Source organism: Lynx rufus, unplaced genomic scaffold, assembly GCF_022079265.1.
Source record: "Lynx rufus isolate CCGP_SWC_20201006 ecotype Redwood Valley unplaced genomic scaffold, mLynRuf1.p SCAF_15, whole genome shotgun sequence".
NCBI classification, from domain to species: Eukaryota; Metazoa; Chordata; class Mammalia; order Carnivora; family Felidae; genus Lynx; species Lynx rufus.
This window is the reverse complement of record NW_025814829.1, coordinates 9496850-9520528: the sequence shown is the minus strand read 5'-3', so window position 1 is coordinate 9520528 and position 23679 is coordinate 9496850. Positions and strand designations below refer to the sequence as shown.

General features: G+C 38.5%; 1 protein-coding gene across 3 annotated transcripts in view; it reads right to left on the bottom strand.

Moving 5' to 3' along the window:
• The window catches only part of ESRRG (estrogen related receptor gamma), a 225769-nt gene that overhangs the window by 151632 nt on the left and 50458 nt on the right, over window positions 1-23679 (bottom strand). For 2 of the 3 annotated variants that reach the window (XM_047077227.1, XM_047077228.1), the window contains exon 3: window positions 3427-3543. The exons of the other annotated variant lie outside the window; for it this stretch is intronic. In XM_047077227.1, coding sequence (XP_046933183.1) covers window positions 3427-3543 — 117 coding nt within the window. The remainder of the gene's footprint in view (window positions 1-3426; window positions 3544-23679) is intronic. 3 annotated transcript variants of the gene reach the window in all.

Sequence of the window (23679 nt, the reverse complement as noted above, 5' to 3'; positions counted from 1 at the left end):
TTTGATTAGTTCTTGTTTTTTTCCTTCAAATAAGCAATACCTGAAAAAAAATGAAAAGGGAATGTTGGGACCAGATATCTTGTAATAGATGGGTCTTCTCTGACATACAGTATGGTATAATGCTGACAAAGTAATGCTGGCCCATCATTCGTGAAGCTTACTAGCCAACTAGAGCCCAGAAAAGAAAAGGGGATTTTTCAGGATGTGGAATGGCACAACCATTTGGATTTGAACAAACTTTCATTTTTTTAACTGTACTTCTTGAAGTGTGGGGTTTTGTTTTGTTCTTATGTTGTGACACTTTGTTATTTGCTCCACACAACAAATTCTTTGTCTCAGACGATAACAACTTTTTGACTCAAAAATTCTAACGTTAAAATCAAGTAGTTCATTCAGACATAATTCTGGTGCTGGCTAAGGAGAAGGCGTATCTTATAAGAATTTAATTGCGCACAACCGTGACGCAAGTGGGGTTGTTTACACTCTAAGCTGTCACTTCCCATTGCACCCTAAATCATTAGCAGAAATACCAGTGAATAAACCCGGGGATCATTGTGTTTAAGAGAGTGAAAGTTTCATTTTTCTCTAAACCACCCTTTTAATGAAAACTTCTTTATTTCCCTCAGGCAGCACTTTATCTAAGATGTATTTGGCTGGTTGCATAAAAATACCCGGTAAAGGAAAGAAGGTTCCCATCAAAGCTGTTGAAATCTGATTTCATTTCAGATTCTAGAACTAATGTTGTTTTTTGTTTAAATAGATTTTGTCTGTCAATTTCCAGACCTGCTGTGCCATCAGCCTGTATGGACTGCTGTGGTCAACACGGGGGTTGTAGCAGCAAATTTTATTATGGACTGGTAATTGAATTGAACAGGTTTACATTTGAATAGATTTACTACATCATGATCTCTGACATACTGCACGGGACTGAAATCCCTCTCCATCCATAAAGATACATTTAAGACAGTATCATTCTCTCCAGGCTGAGGAGGCCAGTCTTGAGCCAAGGAGATGGCCAAACATAATTGTGCATTTATATGCAGGGTGTAATACAATATTTCACTGCATTTTTAAGTACAAAAGAAGAGGAATATTCCATGTTTACTCATAGCCATCCTTTTGGGGGGAGGGGCTTAGAGAACTGGTATTTTCCCATCAAAGTGGGCATAAGGAAGTAAAGGAAAATAAATTATTATTTAAGTATATCAGCAACAGCAGCAATTCCCTTGAAAACAGACCCTCTAAAGGCTTGATAAGGGCAACTGAAGAGGTGTGAATTACAGATAAGCACTGTCCCATTTCTTTTCACCAACAATGTTTAATTAAACCCAGTTCACACTTCCTCCTCACTCTAACCACCCTTCAAAACTGCTCCTGCTTCAAAACCACAACGTGGGAAATTATTTAGAGGAAATTTTACTATTATTTTTTTTACTTCCTCCATAAACCTGGAAGTGCAAAGAGTTGAGTAAATCATGGTAGTAAAATGAAACCAGTCAAAAAATGCTACCAACCTGGAAATGGAGACATATCTCCATGTACTTTAGTTTTTGAAAATAAAAGCCACATCTAGGACACAGCAGTTCAAAGTGCTAATTGATATATTATTTTTATAGCACTTTAAACACATGGATTTGCTCTTTGAAAATGATTCCTCAACTCCCGACTCTTAATTTACCCCTTTTGAATGAGCGTAAGTTTAGTGCGAGTCTCTACAGCTCAACTAAGCGGCAACATAAAGACCAAAAGTCGACCACCAATTACTCACCATTTACTGTGAAGTAGGTTTTGCTTGTCACTCTTTTACAGGATTTAAGGCAATTGCTAAGATAAAGCTTTCAACCTCAAAAGAAGTGAGCTATCACCATCATCCTAACTAAAAGGGAGATTCTTTGTCCTGTGTGTAGTGTCATTATGGTTGGGTTTTTATTTATGTTTTTTCTGGTCAAAACTGTCCCATTGGCATTTCCACTTAAGTTTTCTCTAGCAAGAGCAATCATACCCGACTTGCTCACTGTTGTACCACTGCAGTCTAGAATGATGCCTGGCACTCTGGAGAAACTTAATAAATATTTAGCAAGGGCATTATAAATATAAAATATACCAACTGTGAAAAATCCTAATAGTGCCAAAGGCTATATGGTGAAAAGGGAAAATACCCCTCCTCACTGGATTTACAGTGCCACACTGTCCCCAATCTTTATTTGTCCCTCCTTCTACTTCCCCATGTGCACCCTACCACAAAGCATATCTCCCTTCTACTATTCTTTCTCCTTTCTCTCTCTCCAGATATTTTCATATGAATTATTAAGATAAACTTTTTATAATTTTTATTTAATATAAATATATATTTGTAGATAAAAATATACTCATATATACGGTGAATCCTACTACTAGGGGATTTGTGCTTTATTTTATTTTATTTTTTTACTTGACAACACATTTTGCATCACCTTTTCATAAGGCTTTAATTATACAATTATACACCCTTTGTTTATAGTTTTCCCCACCCCCCCCCAGAGGAAGAGGAGAGTCAAGATGAGAAGAATTGGAGAGTCTTCTCTGTTCCTAGTCAAATGAGGGGTTAGTTCTTAGTGGTCTAGTAAAGGTCATAAGAATGTAAGTCCAAAAGAGAAGACTGGAAAAAAAGAAAGAGTGTTTTACACCTAAAATTAATTTTTTTAAAAAAGTGGTGGGGCGCCTGCGTGGCTCAGTCGGTTAAGCGGCCAACTCCGGCTCAGGTCACGATCTCGCGGTCCGTGAGTTCGAGCCCCGCGTCAGGCTCTGTGCCAACTGCTAAGAGCCTGGAGCCTGTTTCGGATTCTGTGTCTCCCTCTCTCTCTGCCCCTCCCCCCGTTCATGCTCTGTCTCTCTCTGTCTCAAAAATAAATAAACGTTAAAAAAAATTTTTAAAAAGTGGTAACAATATGAAATGATGGCTATGTTGATTGGCTTGACTCTGGCGATTATTTCACAGTACACATGCACATCAAAACATCAAGTCATACACTTTAAATATATAGTTTTTATTTGCCAACTATATCTCAATTAACGACAGAAGGAAAAATCTCTCTGCAAACTTAGAAAGGAGAAGAAACACAAAAAGACAACGACTAGCCTCTTGGTGTCCTTCGACCTTCACCTCCTGCAAATTGTAAAGGTAAAAAGAACCAGAACTACCAAGCATACCTGGTGGGCTTAGCTGCACATGTGACGTTTCCCACCTTGTCCCCTCCTGTCGATGTCAAGCCGTCAGCCAGGACTCATCAGAAAACTCAGGCATGAATGAGTATTCTGTCATCAGATTCAGGGTGCTTACTGTGACCTCCTCTTTTCCTGATTTCTCTAGCATTTCTGTAATCCCTTGCATACACCCCTTCCCCCATTCCCACCCTAAAGCGCGGGGCCTCTAACGACGTGCCTTACCTTCTTTCAGCATGCCCACTTTTAAACACTTCATGAAGCGGCAAGCCTGGCAGGATTTACGTCTGCGCTTTGTGATTTCACATTCATTCGTGGCGGGGCAGCTATATTCTATATTACCTAAAACACAGAGTTTGAAGGAAAGCGGTTAGATTTGCAAGACCCCAAAAATGTGAGCATCCCAAAGGCAACGTCTACACATTCATCCTGCCCCTCCCCTCAAAAAAAGTCACAGGAGATTCATGAAGATGTCATAAATGTCACGAAGCTGTCTGCTCGGTAGCAACCACTTGAGATGCACTGAATAACTGGAAGATAAATGGTAAAGGATCTCAAAAGCTTAAGTTTAAGGTTAGCCTTTAAAACACTATGCTCAGTCTACCCGTGTAAAACATCAGTCTTTCAGAATCTTAGGATCGAAATGAATTTTCAAACTAGATTATTTCTGTAAAAGCACAAACGTCAAAATCATATTCTCGTATCATCAGTTCCGGATTTCCTTTGGTTACGAATGCTCCAATGCATCAGGTTTATCGTCTTTCTGACACTAAACAGCACAACCCCACTGTGAAAAATTATCAGCAGGCTAACCTGGGGCCTTACAATAAGCTCCTAGAGGGCAGGGACCGAAATGACTTGGCTCTTACTAGGCCTCACAACATGGTTCTCTGCTTCGTAAATGTTTATTGAAAAGGAGGAGGAAGAGGAGGAGGAAGAGGATAATGATGACCATCATCGTCATCATCATGTTTGTTACATTATCTGCATTAATGAATTCCAAACACTCAAGCTCCATGAAAGGGTCATAAATAAAAATAAACTGCTACGAAACTACACTGTTAATATCAGAGTTGACATTATTTGTGGTCGTACTTACACCCTGGAAGTGATAAATATGTAGCCAGAAGAAGATCCAAACTTTAACTTGAAATTTTTTCAATTAATGCCAATGACAGCATGTGGGATGTGCTCTGGGGCTGCCTACAGCTTTGCAAAGAAGCTGCCTTTAAAATAAAGCCTCTCTCCCGTATCAGCTCTGTCACATAGTGCTTGAAGGTCTTTCCTTGCTTCCTAACCCTTTCCCCTTGTGATTAAGTGCATTAGTATCTTAATGAAAATGCATTCTGTTTATTGCCCTCTTGGGAAGGGGGAGGTCATCACACCAAATGCATAAATTGTCATCAGAGACGGTCCGAGCATAATTGCAATTTTGCTGCTCCGTGTTTGCAATACTCAGGGTCCATCCAAGTCCCCTGAAACATGCGCAGATTCTAGTAATTAGCATAGAGTCTGCCTGGGACCACAGCATTGATGAAATATTTCAGAGTTAATCACACTTTGTAAACACTGATTTATATTGACTACCTTTCTCCAGACTGATGTCTCCTCATTAAATATCACATTAGTGGATTGCAGGATTGTACAAAGACTCAACTACTCAGCAACTGCTAATTCAACAGGAAGTAACACCTAACCACTTATAACTACCGAAAATTGGTTAAGTATGCATGACTAAAAAATTTTTTTAAAAAGCTATGTACTATAACTGGAGATACGCCTATCAAAACTATTTGACTAAATTAGCATTCTAACTCAGGGCATTTATAGTAATAAAAGCAACTACTTTTTAACATAAGAGATTCAATAATAAGAGTAATATTAATTGCATCAACAAAGGCACACACCATCATCTTCAGAGATATTACTAATACCCAGGAAACTGAGGATAAGTCAAAGGAACCAGACTGGCTGGGTCATGGCTGAGAATAAAAGGATTTAGGATCTGAACTTTAGATGAACCATTTTTCACTGCTGTGCTCCTTTAACCATCACTGGAAATTTCTTTTGCATCCAGGGAGTATTGCTAGTAATTTCCTAGGGATTAATTAGTATTCTACTACCAGATTCTTCCACTCTACATACCTCTTCCTATACTTATTAAAAAGAAACTCTGTCTTTGCTTTCTTAGAAAGAGCTGAACAATAACTATTAGGGAGGAAAAATGGTTTCCAAACAGCATTTCTTGCCCTGTTTTTGCCTAAAGATTCAGTATCAAGTCCTACCTTTGTTGAACTCAATGCTGGGAACTTCTACCAGGGTGACCCACCATTCCCCTCCCCGCCCCCACAAAAAAATCATCTTTCTTTTCCAACCAGTTCCTCTTCATCTGAAAATTCTATCCTCATCCTCCACAAGAACACACTTCTGACAGGAACCTAAGTCAGGCACGTGTGAGCTCACATGTGGACTGTGGGTGTGATCTCCTAACTGGGCATTTTGCCTCCATGCTCTCCCCCTGTAATCCATGCTGCATACCTCTTCCTAGGACTTCTTTGGGTACGTCGGTACCCTAATTAAAAAAAAATCACTAGGGGCGCCTGGGTGGCTCAGTCGGTTGAGCGTCCAACTTCAGCTCGGGTCATGATCACAGTCTGTGAGTTTGAGCCCCGCGTCGGGCTCTGTGCTGACAGCTCAGAGCCCGGGGCCTGTTTCAGATTCTGTGTCTCCCTTTCTCTAACCCTCCCCCGTTCATGCTCTGTCTCTCTCTGTCTCAAAAATAAATAAACGTTAAAAAAAATTTTGTTTTAATTTTAAAAAAATTAAAAAAAATCACTAGATTTCTATGGCCTCTTGAATTAAATATAAAATATTAGATTAGCAAACAAAATCCCCACTCCAATAAAACTCCTGTCTACTTCTCCAGCAATATTACAATTACCTTATGTGAACTTTCTGATGCAGCCATTTCAATTTATTCTTTTCCTGTGTCCTTCAGACTTCCCTCTGAGAATGATCTATCTTTGCCCCTCTTTTCTTCTTAAAATTACTTCCAAGTCACAATGTTCAACTCAAATTCCATTCAAATCTTTCATGAAAACCTCTCAGACCATCATAGCAGAAAATGACTTCTTGGTTCTCATATCTTTTCACGTACTCTCATCACCTACAGACATGCCATATTTTGTCATACCTTTTTTGCATGCATATTACCCATTAGATGGTAAGATCCTGGAGGCAAGGACCATTTCTTACACAGTAGAAAAATCTTCCACCAAAAAGTAGTAAATAAGTAAAATAATATGCTTAGAAAGCTTATATTTTCTTGATTCCTCAAGGTCATTGCTTTGAACACAATTATGGTGCTGTAATGTAGTAATGCCCACAAGGTCAAGAGCTAGACATCTCATCAGGAGGCAAGGTTAAGAACACTAAGAAAATCTGGGGCGCCTGGGTGGCTCAGTCCGTGGAGCGTCCGGCTTCGGCTCAGGTCATGATCTTGCGGTTTGTGAGTTTGAGCCCCGCGTCGGGCCCTGTGCTGACAGCTCAGAGCCTGGAGCCTGTTTCGGATTCTGTGTCTCCCTCTCTCTCTGTTCCTCCTCAGCTCTGTCTCTCTCTGTCTCTTTCTCTCAAAAATAAATAAACATTAAAAAAAAATTTTAAAGAACACTAGGAAAATCATTCCACGAACTAAAAAACAGTATTCAGAAACCTAGTTAATTTTTCAAAACCTTGAAAAGTGGCTTTGAGAAAAATGAAATGCAAGGCAAAACAGGAAGAGATCATTGAGGGGAAAACCAAAAATATACAAAGGCTGCTAGGGAACAAAGTGTGAAAAGAAAAAAAAAAACTGTAAGAGGCTTTAAAGGAAATAAAAGAGCATCTTGATATGAATAGAATAAGAATGAAAGGAAAATAAAACATGAAAATACACACAGATGACACTAAAAGGGTTAACTTTTATCTTGTCATAGTACTTATTGGACACATTGGAGAAAATATTTAGGAGTGATTCCACAAGAGTAGCTAAATCTGTGATTTATGACCCTTCTAAGGATGATTGTGTAAAGATTTTTAAATTTCTTCAAAAAACAGAAGGAAAATTATAAAATTACCACATGAGAATTTTAGGTCATATATAAAGAAGTACTCTAGTTTCCTTTCTAACCATTACATTCCATAGTTCCTCGATGACAAAAAGAAATGTAAAGGCAGAGAAATTTTTAATAGTGCCTTAGGATGAACTTTGAGGGAGAAGATCTGTCTTATTCATTCTTGGATCCTTGATGCTCATCAATGAGCCTGCCATTTTGTATCATGTGATGGGCTGGAACAGAAAGAGGTAGTTCCTGCTCTTGAGAAGTCCACAGTCTTACAGAGGAGATAAGACTTGTAAGCAAATAACAATACAATTTGGTGTAGGGGGCAATGGTTCTGGATTCAGTATTAGCATGCACGTGCAAACACACGCGCTCCCACAAATGCAGAGATCATGCCTAAGAAAGTCAATGAATTCTCAGCCTAGGAGTGAATGACCAAACTATGCTGTGAAAAATGAATACCTAACTACGCTGTGGTAGAAGTATCTTCCCAAAGCTATAGGCAACAAAACATTTTTGTAAAAATTTCACTGTGAATGGATAGAAAATATAGTGGTCCCGAGTGTTTGCACAAATGATGTATTTTCAGCTTAAGTGTACAGAAATTGTTTATGATGAATCAGGTATCCTTCAGCCAAATTTCAATAAATTAGTCTTGACACGTATGAGTGATAACCTTGATTTCACTAAGTAACACCAGTTTATATCTTGAAAAACAAATCAACATTATTCTAAAGAACCTATGTGCTGGAGGGATATCTCTCTAATTTCAAAGCCCTCCCATAGAGTTTTAGTTCGTTGTTGTTGGCTATGATCACCCACCCAACAAAGTCTTTGATCCGTGTTAGAGTCTACACAGATTCTGTCCTTGAAATACCTTCCCTGGTGCTTTTTCGATGCAATAATTTTTTTAAAGGCATTTGTATCCTAAAAATGTGCTGCCCCAAGCACCTGGGTAATAATGCTACATCTATTTTGGTAATGGCTCAAAGACATTACTCCCAGTAGACCACGTGACCTCTACGGGGCACTTGTTTTCCTTCGATTCGCGAAAAGTGGAAGGCAGGTAAAAATATTTCCAATAGCAAACTGTGGGTACCTGGAATGTTAACACAGGACAGTCATTCGGGAGGAGGCAGAAGTTATTGTTCACAAGCTAGGATTCTCATTTCAGACACGGAGTTTTCTTGGATTATAGCTTGCTATTTTCTGGGACACATTTGTTAGATGGCACCGGGGACTGAATTGGGCACCGACTGAGGACACGACTGGAATTTTCCCAGTTTTGTCAATAGCTGGGGAAGTGAGCTCTGTTGCAGAGGGAACCAAATCAACATGGAAGCTTTGGGTTTTTAAACCAGGCTGACAAGAATGATAGAGCAATTTATAATATCTCCTGGCAGCTTTTCAGAAAGTCCTGGGCTCTGATTACTTATTTCAGAGTCTTTTGTACAATTAGTTTGTAGGCAATATAATTTTCTCACTTACTGCTTAATAGAATCTTGCAGCTAGCTGGCGGATAGAATAACAGGGTGTATGTAAAACTCCAGCCTGGAGTGCCAGTGGATAATTTGTATATTCCTTTCAGTCACTTAATGGACTTTTACAGTTTGGCAGTGAAAGGGCTGAATGATGTAAATTAGCATGGCATCTCAAAATAAAAATATATGTCAAATCCTTACTCCCAACCCACATCACTCAAACACAGTAATGATCCATTTGGCTTCATGCAGTTCCTAAGAGTTATCCTCTTTTTCATACATACAGACATCGTAATTGTAAAGCCACTTTGAAAGCATCTGTATATTTCCCCCAATTGTTTTAATTTTATTAACAGAACCAAATGGCTTGAGATGACCCACAGGGCGCTCCAAGTGGGGTTTATCCAATTGTTTTCCAGTATTAAGTAATTTTAAAATAATGGGATTTGCCTTAGTACACAATTACAGAGCATTAAAAACATGCAGCCAATAATCCATAGTATTTTTGTTTTAAATGACCAAAAACACTCAAAAATGAAAGAAAACCCTCTAGTGTATAATAGTAAAAGTTTTTCCATACGGCAGTACACCTTTCCTTTCTCTCCTTTTCTTTTCTTTCTTGTTTTTAATGCTTCCTTTTTCCTATTTTCTGCCCCTTCCACCTGAAATTGAAATATTAGCTATAAGTAGGATTATATAACATGGAATAATAATTTATTACATATCTGTACATCCATGTACACACTTTTTAAATTTTTTCAAAGAATCCCAAGTTAGACTTCAAAGTTGCCCAGAGACATTATACCTGTTCCCAAAGGATTGCTCTCAATACTTTCTGAAGTTCCCTTTAGAAATGCCACTAAAGTCACTTTACAAACTATAAGGGGGGGGGGGGCGTCAAATTACATTTCATCCGTATTCACCCAAAACATCTGACTGCTTCCTTATCGCAAGACATGATGGCAAATGATATGTGCTCAGTATTAAATTTTAAATTTACCTTCAAATTTCAAAGATCTCTAGATCACTGATGGTATTTTGAGAACCTGCCTCAAGTTCTAAAAGAGGATGCCCAAAGGTATTACAAGGAATGGCCATGTCAGATTCCCAAAGGGATGGCAGATCACCTGTGAAATGGAGGCTGTGGCCTACTGAGGCGGGAGGAGAGGGTGGCACATCCAGTTAACAGTCATGCCCAGCTCTTATCAAAGCAATTTCATATATAGGGTTATGCCAAAGCCCCACGTTCTTTGCCTTTTTGCTGCCCCTCTATCCTCTTAAAAAAAAGAGGTGGAAAATAAGCGGGCATAGCAAAGGTCTTTTGATATTCTCCAGATTCTATTCTCCAGATTCTATAGGATTAAATTCCAATAATCACAAACATAGTACCCAAGAGCCATACTAGTATATTCAGGCACAGACTACTGCATTTTCACCTTGAAGCTCAGGCCTACCTCCCACTTGAGAGGAGATGACGGTTTGTCCTTAAGGGAAAAAAAAAAGATCAGAAAGAAGCCCATAAGCAGGTAGGCTCATAAACCCTGAGCAACGTCGACTGACTATAGACTGACTATAGACACGCTCTGGTTTCATCTTCCGGCGAGCCATACTGGGTGGGCCACTGAACCCACAGTGGGTATCCACCACCTCTCTGTACGATACAGCCAACCACAAGACTGTATTGACCTGTTGAATTAAATAAAAAATAGATCCACAAGAAAACAGTTTTGTCAAATGGGGGGAAATTACTCAGCCTTGATTTTTTTCCCAGGTTAAACAAAGCATAGCCTACCTCAGCTTCTACCAACTCCGTAAACATGGACATTCCTTTATAACATAAATTTCACAATCAGTGACTAAACATGAGGTACTGGGCATGCTCATCTCAAAGAAAAGGTGGAAGAAATTACTGGATGCCCATTGCATGTCCTTAACATACTACCTTGCATAGGGTTTAGGAAGACATCTCAAAATAAATGAGTGAAAGCAGAGGAGGAGAGAGAAGGGGAAGAAAAGAAATGGCAGATGAAGGTCCAAATTAGCTCTGCCATTTACTAGCTGTGTGGACTTAACTAGTTACTTTACCTTTACTCCTGTCAGATTATTAAAATATATAGGAGGAATAATCACGTGTACTTTATAACACTGTAAGAATTACATGTAATATAGTTTTAAAACCATAGATCATGTTGTTCACCCTTCTGAGAACAAAAGGGAGAGACACTGTAGGATTTCATCAATTACTAAATACTTTTGCTCTCAAGACCTAAATCTGGAATTGGGAAATATTATAAAACAACCTTCCTCAGATTTATGCAAAAGTGTAAAAGTGAATATGCCATTCACCCAGAGAAGCTGAAAGAAAATTTTGCCTTGCCAACAACTCTAGTGTACATGGCTGTATTTTACAGATAATAGGAAGAGAGGAAGAAGAAGAACTCAAGTCATTTTTTTTTAAAGCACCACATTGTCTAAGAAGCGAATTTCTGAGATATCAACCATATCTCCTTGTGAGCACTTCCTGTCACTATGCTGGGGCTCATAAACTGCACATCAGTGGGTGTAATCTGATTATAATCAAGGGTAAAGGATTTGCAAAGCTCTTCCAAATCCCACCAGCCTTATCCCTTCCCAGAGTCTCAGGTCAATTTCTATGCCTATCTATCCCAAGCCCACCCTTGTCTGACACGTACACTGAATTAGTCCAAATTCCTAGAAAGCAGCATTATCTTTTCTGCTGGCCCTCTTCACGTGCCTCTTTTACCATGTCTTCCATGAAGCTTTCCCAGAGCCCACTAGACTGAGTCCTTATGGGTGTAACTGGTTCATCTCACATTTGTCTTCACGTCGGTCATTCTCTTAGAACTCAGCATACTTTGGGGCACCAGGGAGATTCAGTTGCTTAAGAATCTGCCTCTTACTGAGAACAAACTGAGGGTTGATGGGGGGTGGGAGGGAGGGGACGGTGGGTGATGGGTATTGAGGAGGGCACCTTTTGGGTGAGCACTGGGTGCTGTATGGAAACCAATTTGACAATAAATTTCATATATTGAAAAAAAAAAAAAAGAATCTGCCTCTTGATTTCAGCTCAAGCCATGATCTAATGGTTCATGAGTTTGAGCCCCACATCAGGCTCTGTTCTCTCTCTCTCTCAAAAAATAAACTAAAAAAAATAAAATAAAATAAAATAAAAAAAGAACTCAACATCCTTTATTATTTGTGTCTACTGGATCACCCACTTCCTGTTCCAATTGTATATTCCTTAAGGACAGGAACTTACAACCCTTGGAATCCCCTGTGTCCAAAGAACGTGTAGTCAAGTCAATGACCCACAGGAAGCCACCCATTACCTGTTGACTTGATTTCTAGTGATCCCATTCCTCATTCCTTCATTTTAATATTTAGCCCCAAATTATTCTTTAAAAAAAAGCTGAGTACAATGAGACAAAATAAAACTAATAGGAAACTGCTAACAACGTATCATTTGGCATTAAGCAACACAAAATTAAAGGATATTAGACTTTGAGGAGAACTTAATGTTAGCTGGTTCAGCCTCCTTGTGTTAGAGACCACAGACAGGTAAATACGTACTGATTAATTTCTATTCGCTGGACCCTCTTGACAAGGATATGGATTAATTAATTACAAAAAAAAAAAAAAAAGACTAAAACTCAAATATCCTGACATCCAGTCCAATGCTCCCTAAATTCGCCCATTAAAATCTGCATATCAATACCTATAATAAACACAAAGGGTGTCAGGCACTATTTTATGTGTTTTACAGATATGAACACCATTTGGCAGATGAGAGAATTAAGGCACTGAAAGAAAGTCCGTGCTCTTAACTATGATGCAATGCTGCCTGACTCCGATCTTCTAAAAGTAATGGAGTATTGTTTGAAAAGAAATAAAAAAATGAAATTCCTATCTTCTGAGAGTGTGCTTTGTGTAGTTGTTGTTGCTATTGTTGCTGGTTGGAAAGGAAATTTTGATGCCTTAGAATCGTAAGATAGGGGTGGATCTTGGCATTGTCTTTTGCTGTTGTCAGAATTATGGTACAAGGGCAGCTGTGGGAGAGGATAGGGTTGCTTTTGGGGAATGGAATCTCTCAACACCTCAAAAAGAAATCCCTCTACTTGTCTCTGAACCACTACGGTTTACGGACAGTTTAATTCCACAGAAACCAAACAGACCATGTCACCAAAGCAACAGGTGTCAGGTTGTAAACAATGCATTTTAAAGATCCCAAAATAATGCTATTGTTCATGATAGGAGAGAAAAGTAATCCATACTCAGGAGAGTGTGTTCTGAAAGGCATTTTAAAAAGGAATAATCAGTATCTAATAAAAAACACGCTCGCTGATGAAGATGATGGAGAATACAAATATCTCTCATCCAAGGTAACCAGAAATTCAATGTTTTTTAGTTTTGATGCGATGACACACTCTTGGAAAAGGCAACTCTTCTTCCCTAGTGTAGAATGCATACCCTGTGTGATGTGTGTAGCCACTGCATCTCAGTTTCTAAGCTCCTACAGAGTAGGGATGGTGTCACAGAAGTATTTATAAAAGAGCTCAGAGATGACCACTGCCATAGGAAAGATGATAGATCTGAGGCAACCATAACCCCCAAATTTGCTGTGCTCAGTATTCCACAGCAACTTTTACATGTTCTTTCTCTACCTACACGTTTTAAACTTTGATGAATTTTCTTATCTGTTTTTTAAAACATATGACTAAAAATTGGTTTAACAAAATACTTTAGGTGAAAGAAAAAATGCTAATAAAATCTAAGGCATTCACTATTTTTTAATAGACAAGTACATTTTACAGTGGCAGTCATCAAACGGTACAGGAAGTCCATATGACAAACATGGAGGCATTAGGATCATAGCCTATGTGACAAAGCAACTGATTCCTTTTTTTTAATTACAAAAAACTGTTTTTAAGTAATCTCTCTACCCAACGTGGGGCTCGAACTCACAACCCCAAGATCAAGAGTTGCATGATTTTCCAACTGAGTCAGCCAGGTGCCCCAACTGACTCTTATATAGGAAATTGACTTCATATCAATCCAAAGATTTTCCTTGTACCTTCAACAAGTAAACACAAGCACATCTTTTCCTAATACTGTCCTTAAATGTTTCTGTTCTTAAGTGCCATCAATGTGCCAAGAACTTTGTCAGAAAAGCGATATTGGTATTAGAGACTTACTTCTTTCAAGATCAAGTTGATGCGTTCAACAAGCATCTATCTGTGTCCTCCAAAGTTGGCACAGATTTGGGGAAATCTGCTGGACACAGTGATGGTAACTGATCTGACCTTAAACTGCAGGAGGCAGTACAACAATGGTTACAAGATAAGATAGGAGTCAAACTGGGTTCAAGTGATTGTTCTACCATTTTCTACAGGAGTCAAGGAAAGCTTTTAAATTTCAAGTTTCCTTCTTCAGGGGTGAAAGATGGATCATACCAATGGACACCTTTATGGTGTTGCTATGAAAATCAAATGAGATCATGTAACTCAAGGCCTGAACCAGAATGAGCACCGATTCTCAACAATAATTACAACATTGTAATTATATGCAGGGAAGGGATTCAGGATGCAGAAAAGCTAAAGGGGCTCTACAAGTGGCCAGGTGCTGGTTCTCAGTGCAGAAGTCAGGAAATGCCTGGCAGAGAATTTCTTCTGGCCTGTTGCAAGAAAGCCGTCAGGCATAGACCTGATGTCCAAATCACAGGCACATTATGAGAAGTAAAAGCAAACAAATATTCAAAAGACAGTAATCAGGGTACCTGGGTGGCTCCATTGGTTAAGTGTCTCACTCTTGATTTCAGCTCAGGTCATGATCTCATAGTTCGTGAGATCGAGCCTCGCACTGGGCTGTAAACTTGGAACCTGCTTGGGATTCTCTCTATCCTCTTTCTCTGCCCCTCCCCCTGCTCACACTCATGCTCGCTCGCTCTCCCTCTCTCTCTCAAAATAAATAAATAATCTTAAAAAAAAAAAAAAGGATAGTAATAACTAATTACCCCAAAGATCAGGGAACTGACATAGGACTGCCAAGTGGATTTAGAGTGAAACAAGGAAAGCCCAAGGGAGGACCACGAAAGTTTCCTAACATGTGGTGTTTGTACCTAAAGATTTTCCTCTCTGAAATAAAACCTGCGTACTAAACTGTCTGCTATGATAGGGATTGCAGAAAAGTGCCAGGCATTTCTTCAGGAAGGAGGAGTATAGGGGAAAAGTTAGCAGTGTCGGAGGGGGACTTCCTGTGTGGTGACGGCCCAGGGGAGGCCAGAGAAGGCTGGGGATACCTGTTTAGCTCTCACTCCTTCATATAACAGCAAGGGTGGACAAGTGTTTTTTATTAACGGTCCAGACAGTAAACATTTCAGTTTTGAAGGTCATTTGGTCTCTACTATGACTCCCCAGAAATCTGGCAGAAGCCCAAAAGCAGCCACTAACAATACAAGAATGGGCATGGCTATGTTCCAATAAAACTTTCTTTAGCAAATTTCTTTGGCCCCAGACCTTAAAACATATGGACAAAAGGCAGCAATGATTTAAAACAAACAAACAAAAAAAAAAAAAAAAAAAAAAAACACCACACACACAAAACATCTATTACCCATTATTTCCTTTCTTACTTATAACTCTGTCAAGTAGCTTCCTACAAGTTAGGCACCGACAATACAAAAGAAATCTTAGTAAATTGGTACTATCTCAGAGGAACAAATGGCAGAAGAAGTTGGAGGGCTTTTGCTTTAAATATCTATAAAATTTGAAATTGTTCCCCATATAAAACATAGTTTGAAGACTCTGGGGGACAGTGAAGGCGTTCCAGAAGCAAGGAGGTGCCTTGGGAGTAGTGAAGATGCTTTGGAGGCAAAAGGTAAAAAAAAAAAAAGGTGCAATCAAGGACAAAATCTTGGGCTAGATTCATTCCTTTGAAGATTCTTGTACTTGTCTCTGATCTTCTTCAAATGAAAACTATGTGAATAGTTTGCACTGGAAAATGGATATCAGAATGTAGACTTCGCTATGCTTTCAGATTCACTCCAAAGGTACATTCAGATTTCAAGCTCTAAGTTCTAAATTAATCAAAATTTCCTGTGTACTAAATCCTCTTCTTTTCTTTTTGTATTATTACTCAGCTATGCCTTTATTAAAAAGTATATTAGAATTCAGTGGTCTCTTTAAGCTAATTCAAACCAAAATAAACAAGATTTCATCCCAAAGAACATAATTTTTTTCTTTAAAAATACAGATTCATTCATATAATCACATTCTCCCCACTTCTTCTGACTAGTATTCATCACAAGAAAAAAAGAGTTGCCCTCTACTTCAGTCACAAAGTTTACACAAGCAGACAACCATTTTCACATCAAAACAAGAGAAGAAATAAACCTCTTTTCTTCTGAAATAAAGAATTAAAGAGTCTGGAAGTTTTATCAATGGTGGGGGTGGAGGTATATTTTTAGGATCAACCTAAAACTAACAGCTAAAAATCCAGAGTAGCAGAGCACCTGGGTGGCTCAGTCAGTTGGGCATCCAATGTCGGTTCAGGTCGTGATCTCGCAGTTCATGGGTTTGAGCCCCCTGTCAGGCTCTGTGCTTACAGCTCAGAGCCTGGAGCCTGCATCAGATTCTGTGTCTCCCTCTCTCCCTGCCCCTCCCCTGTTTGCGTGCACACACACTCTCTCTCTTTCAAAAATAAACATTACAAACATCATTAAAAAAATCCTGAGTAGCAAAATGAGAACCAACAGATAAAAATCAGGGAACTGAGACAGAAAACTGATATGATAGAAGAACTGAGCCCTCAAACTTCATACGTAGGGGGTTTCTAAAAATGAATTAAAAAAAACAGATCTTTTAAAGACATATTTCTGATTGTCTCCTTTTTAAAAAACCTTTACTATCAAAAACCTTTACTATTATCTAATCATAACTTTGGAAATATTCTTAATTTCCCGTTTTTATTTTATTTTATCAATGTTATAGAAAATTTTGCCCATGGACTAAAATCTCTTACGAAGAATTCAGTCTAAAATTATTTGATGCTTTAAAAGCTTAAAAAATATGCAAGGCAGGGTAATGAGTAGTAAAGAACACAGGATCATGGCTCACACTGTCTGAGATCCAGTTGTTTTGGGGCCATTATTTTTCTAAGCCTCAAATTCCACATATATAAATATGATAGTATAATAATATAACAGTAGTATCTACTTCTTTGGGATAATGGAAGAATTAATAGAACAATTAGTGTAAATCACTTAGAACAATGTGGCACTTTGTAACAATTGATATAGTCATTATGACAGACTAATGAATTTTTCATCTACTGTTAGTGGTAAAGGCATTGTGTGCAACTCAAGAGGCTGAAAACAACTATTTACATTGTTCACATATGTAATTATTTATGCACAGCCTAAGGAGGTAAAAGATTAGAACTTCAAATTCAGAAAGTATGTGAAACCCTTCAAAAATGTTTAAACATTCACCTCATGCGCTCATTAGGATGGCTACTATCAGAAAAGAAAAGAGAAAAGAAAAGAAAAGAGAAAAAAGAAAAGAGAAAAGAAAAGAAAAGAAAAGGAAAGAAAAGAAAAGAAAAAGAAAAGAGAAAAAAGAAAAGAGAAAAGAAAAGAAAAGAAAAGGAAAGGAAAGGAAAGGAAAGAAAAGAAAAGAAAAGAAAAGAAAAGAAAAGAAAAGAAAAGAAAAGAAAAAAGGAAAGAAAAGAAAAGAGTTCCAGGATGGATGCAGAGAAATTGAAACCATGTGCACTGTCAGTGGGAAAGTAAAATGGTGCAGCCATTATGGGAAACCAGTCAGTATGAAGGTTTGTCACAAAATTAAAAGTAGAATTACCAGATGATCCAGAAATCCCACTTCTGGGTATCTATCTAAGAAACTGGAAACAAGATCTGAACGAGATATTTCTACACCCGGGTTCACTGTAGCATTATTCACAACACCCAAGAGGCAGAAACAACCTATTGTCTTTTGATGGGGGAATGGAAAAAGCAAGAGTGGTATAGACATATAATGGAATATTAGACAGCCTTTAAACAGAAGCAAATACTGTCATATATTACAGCATGGATAACCCGAGGACATTCTGCTAACTGAAATAAGCCAATCACAGAAAGACAAATACTGCATGATTAGAATATAGGAGGTAAAAGTAGCCAAACTCACAGAAAGCACAAAGGTGGTTTCCAGGGGCTGGAAAGAGACGGGGATGGCGAGGGGAATGGGCAGTTGTTTAACTGGTGTAGAGTTTCAGTTTTACAGCATAAAAACATTTAAAGATTTGTTGCACAATAATGTGCAGTTAACCAATACACTGCACACCTAAAAATGACTAAGATGGCAATTTTTATATTCTGTGATTTTTATGTTACATGCATTTTTTATGTGTATGTTGTGTTGTGTGATTTTTACCACAATAAAAATAAAATAAATATTAAGAAATAAATAAATGCTTAAACATCATTCAGATGTAAACACTTTTAAAATTGTGTAAGTGAGTTGCAAGGACTAGGCCATTATTGAATCCCATTATCAACAACTTCAAGAGAAAGTGGATTAATGCCGTGGGTACTCTTTACCACATCTAAGATATTATCTGAGTTTATCAAGTAATAGATCAGAAAAAGGAAACACTGCTCTGGGCTTGTTAACAGTAAAGGAGAAAAGTTCTTTCTGACCCATGCCATGAAACCCTACCCCGCCAATCCTTACATCCCACCTCATAGCTTCAAAGACTTGAATTTTAACAAGTTACTGATGTCTCCCTTCCTCAGGACCCAGCAAATCATACTGCGACATACACTCTTACAACTAATTACCAAAATGACCCACATTCACATCAATAGGAACCTGAGACCATAGACCTTTCCTTGCTCATTCTTTCTTTACCTTCCTACCTTTAGGGTGAACATTGTAATCTACTGGCGTTAGCAGTAACTAACTTTGAGTTTACGGGAGGAAGGGTCTTATCACATAATTACTTTAACATAGGCATTAAAGCGTGCATTCTGAAAAAATAAAGCACAAGGTATCATTCCTACTATAGCTACTGAGGCAATTCTAACAAGGTAATTTATCAGTTGGTTCTCTGAATAAAACAGCCTGATTTGTCAGGGCTTGGTTCTGGGTCAAGGGAGAACAAGAATGGGAGAATGAAAGCTATTAGCATAGAAAGCGAAGCACTGATAGCTTTGCTGGGCAGTTTATCTAGTAATCAAAAAACAGCCTCGGGCCCTTCATCAAAAAAAACGGTCACCAGATAATTCTAGGGTGGTGGTGGGTCCTTCCAGAAGAAAGTCCACTGGTCTGTAGGCAAAGGATCTGCCACACCCCACTTCCTAAGAAGTCCATCACAAATATAAAATTCGACCACACTAAAAGACAGGAGAGCAAATGGCATTTTTACAGAATTAATTGGAACTGATCCTTGGAGTGCCTCAGTCTTGAGCGTGTAAACTACACAAAGTCCTCCTCAGTCATTACCTGCCCAGAGGAGTGTTGGTGTGGAGTGCCGGGAGGCGTTGTAGATTTGACAAGTGGTAGGCTGGGGCAGGCTAAGAAAAGAAAATTACTCACCAACAGAGTGCCTAGATGAAACGGCAATGCACACGCTCCCTTTCTACAAGAGAGGGACTGACTCAGGAACAGGGTTGGGCGGCCCAGGTGGGTTGCCACGTGAGATGTTGGACGCTGGAACCAGAGACAGCACCAGGTCTCATGCCACAACCAGTACCCTTCCCACCATGCTGCTACCTCTGAGGACCCCAGCTCAGGTGAACCATGGGAAACTGACTGTATTATCTGAGGGCAGACAGTTTCAGTCAAGAAAAAATAAGTGTACGAAAATAAATACAGGAGAGCATGGCCTCTTACGTATGCATGTACATGTAGAGATAATCCAGAATTACCTCCTTATTTTTTATGATTCTATCATGTAGGCCACGTCAAGGAGAATCAATGGAGAATATATTAACATTACAGATACATCAGCACTTTAAAGTATGAAGACAGAGCTAAGGTTTCTGTTTGTTTTTAAGTAGGCATTCAAGTCCATCGCAGAGCCCGGTGCAGGACCTGAACTCACAACCCTGAGATCAAGACCTGAAGTGAGATGATGGGTCAGACGCTAAACTGACTAAGCCACCCAGACGCCCCAGAAGATACAGCTAAGTTTAAAAAGTTACTAAAACGCTTGTCCTTCTATTAATTACAATTATTGCACTTTTAAAAATTAGTGATACTATTATCACAAATGTCCTTTTCAATTTGTTATAGTTAATTAAAAAAGATTAATGTTTATTTATTTTTTAATATGGAATTTATTGTCAAATTGGTTTCCATCAAATATCCTTTTTTAAATAAGTAAAAGTAAACATAATGTAACTTACCCGAGGAACATAAAACACATACTATATCACTTCCCAACCACTGCGAAACAGCATAGACAGTAGAAAAGAGTGTCACTCATTTTGCAAATATATTGCTACGAAAGTGAATTTTGTTTGGCTAATGTGACTAAAATATCTCACTAATTTGACAGTAAACTATAGTTGGACATTTTACCATGTCATAAAAAGTTTCACTAAAAATTCGTTTCCTCCTGCCTTTGGCATATACCCCTTACACCGGACAGGTTCTTATCCAGTGTCACTCAGCTGGTAAACTTCCCCTGTGAATCAATAGCTAAAATGATACGTCAATGTTAAATGACTTTCAAACTACAGCAACATAATAAAGTGTTTAAAAAACATGTAAATGACACCAGAGACGGTCATGTCACAAATTTGAGTTCCTAATATCTGAAGGACAAAAATATAGTAAGGATAGTTAAATGTTCTTCTATTTTCTTTTCTTTGATCAAAGATCAACCATGCAATTTAATCTCTGAAAATAATCAGTCTTATACAACTCAAGATCCAACTTTTTGTCAACTGCTCTGTTACTATGTTTCAATTTACATTGATTCCACTTTCCAATTTGCTAGCTAACATGCACGAATATGACACAGTGAACAGTGACAAGAGACTAGAAAAATGTGATCCTTGAAGAAATAAAAACATTCGGAAAACCGAGATAGTAAACTTAAAAGATCATCATGATACAGAACTTGCTTTCAGTTTAAAATAATAGGTATGGAAAGTTGCCTAAAGAAGTCCTCTGGGTTGAAAATCCTAGTAGTCGATGTTGCCTACAAGAAGATAAATTGGGGTGTTTTGGTCTGGCAGTTACCCAGCAGTCAAATCGAGCCCTAGGCATATTTTTGTATGGCCCCAAGCTCAGAGTGGTTTTTATATTCTTAAACAGCTTAAAAAATAAAACAAAGCCAAGCAGAGTATGTGACAGAGAAGGCATGTGACCCACAGGTCCTAAAATATTTACTCTCTGGCTCTACAACAACTTGAGAAGTGATGACAATTTAGGTGCGTTCCTAAAAGTCAGAACAAACCACAGAAAAGAAATCACTACTCTTTTATCCCTAGAAGTGGGTTCATTAAGTCAAAAGTAAGAGAGATGAATCTGTAAATTATGCTTTTTCCTAAAAGATCCATTCACATAATATATATTCTCTACCAACACAGGAAGTCTGCAATATAAATTTTACTATTAAAATAAACACTGAAAGTTACAATTAAAATAGCCAGAGTATAATGATATCTCTCATTTATAATTTGGCAACATAAATGCATTTCCAAGAATCAGACACAATTGGAATCAAATGCAAGAAAAAGTGGAAAAGTCACTTAAACTTTAACAAAAGCAAACTCTGAGCTAAAGCAAATGAATTGTACACAATATTTCTTCTGTAATATTAGTATCAATATTTAATTTAATACTACATCCAAACTGATAACCCCTGAGATTCTTCAAGTCAATTTAAACATTTCCATATTATTTTCAGTTTTAATCTTAGAACATATTAGAGTTTTAAAGAGGTCATTTATAAACTGGGGTAATTATTTTTCTTAAATACTATTTAAGTCAAATAGATAGTATTTTATATTTTCTTTTGCAAGGTTCAGATGATGCTCAGACACTCAATTTGTAAGTCTCTTCTTCCTCCAGTGTTGCAAATATTCTCTTCTAAGACTAAAATAGCACAAATGGCAAAGAAAACGTGACACCCAGGAAAGATCCTCTAGGACTACGCCGCCTGCTTCGGGAAAGAGTCAGCAGTTCAGTATGGAAGAGAAGTAGGCACGTCAGATCCACAGGCTATGCCCGCAGAGTTAGCAGATGGCTAGCAGGCAAACGCCTTATCTTTAATGCCCCATGTTTAAGGGGATATTTAGGTTCTTACCATGTCACCTTTAGAACCAGACCAAAAAAAAAACAAAAAAAAAAAACAAAAAAAAAACCTCCACCTGAAGGCCCTGGGCTTTAGAAGACTTCACAGTGCAGGGGGCCCTTCAACAGGCTAAGAGGAGAAGACCAGCTGGAGCCCACCCCCTTGTAGCCCATGATCCCCAGTAGCTGGGACTCTCAAATTCTGCGGCTAAATTGCCACAATCCCCTTCCAGGACCTGCATGGGCCACTCCCGTGGGTCCATCCTCTGGAAGGTGACCTGGACTGGACTGTTGGTGTGCACATTATGACACCCATGCAGTCTAGGGGTAACTGTTTGGAAGGGGTCAATGTGCCTTGGACATGTGAGCAAGGGTGTCCACGATATGCACAGGACATAATAGGAGGTAGAGGGGAAGAGAGAAATGGCGTGGGTGTAGGCTAAGGACGGACCCTCTTTCTACTACCTCTTTCTGACACAAAATTCCTATGAGTCTAAGAATTCAAAATGCAAAGCTGGCCTCCCAGGCCATTATGAAGGTATGTTTGTCCAATAGAAGAAGAGAACATACGTCACTTAGCAGTTTGTTATCTCGATTTCTAAGCTTCTAAACATTTATACATATGTTATGTGGCTGACCGCCGTAGTTCTGTCTCGGGTCCCACAAATGTCCAGAGGGAACTCAGTTCTTATCACGGTCACTCCTACATCTCATGCTGCAAGGACGTCCTGCTTCTTCATTCCTGAATCCCACATGTAAAGCTTAACTGGGAATCTGATATTTCACACAAGTCCCAGGACTCAGGCTCCTATTCTGATTTACCCAGTTTCCCATCCATTGACACAGGGGGGAGAAAAAGGTAATTTATTGCCATAAAACTATACAAAACTCATCGAATTTCCAGTCAGCCCACTCAAATCCTCCTGGTGAAAAAGGGCACCATTGTGAAGAATGGCTTCAGGGAGAGAGGGTTTATTATCACAGCATAAGGTAGATAGCTATGATCTGAGGAAGCCTACACATCCTAGTTCAGCAACAAGGACACACTTGTGCTGTAATATCTGAACCACCCAGTATTTGAGTATCCCAGTACACTGCCAGTATCAATCAAAATTCATAATTTATTGAGCACTTACTATGGGCCAGGTAATTGACAGACATTCTCTCCTTTAACCCTTCCTACCTGGGAAACAGAGGCACAGTGATGTTAAGGTCTCTCAGCTCTAAATGGCTGACACCTAGGCCTGGTTTTATATGAACCCAAGACCTATGCTATAATGAATATCTAAAAAAAACAAACAAACAAACAAAAAAAACAAAAACAAAAAAACCCAAAACCTGATTTTTTAAGTATACAATTTCCTCTTCATGAAGGTGTGGGGAAAACAAAAGGTCTTATCTCTAGCCCAGAAATGAGCAGCTAAAAGGGCCTTATTGGCCATATAACTATATACAAATACATACATATATATATACATATGTGTATATATATATATATATATGTGTGTGTATATATATATATATATATATGTATTATTTCCCATATCCTTGTAGAGAAACAAAGAGAAAGTTAGA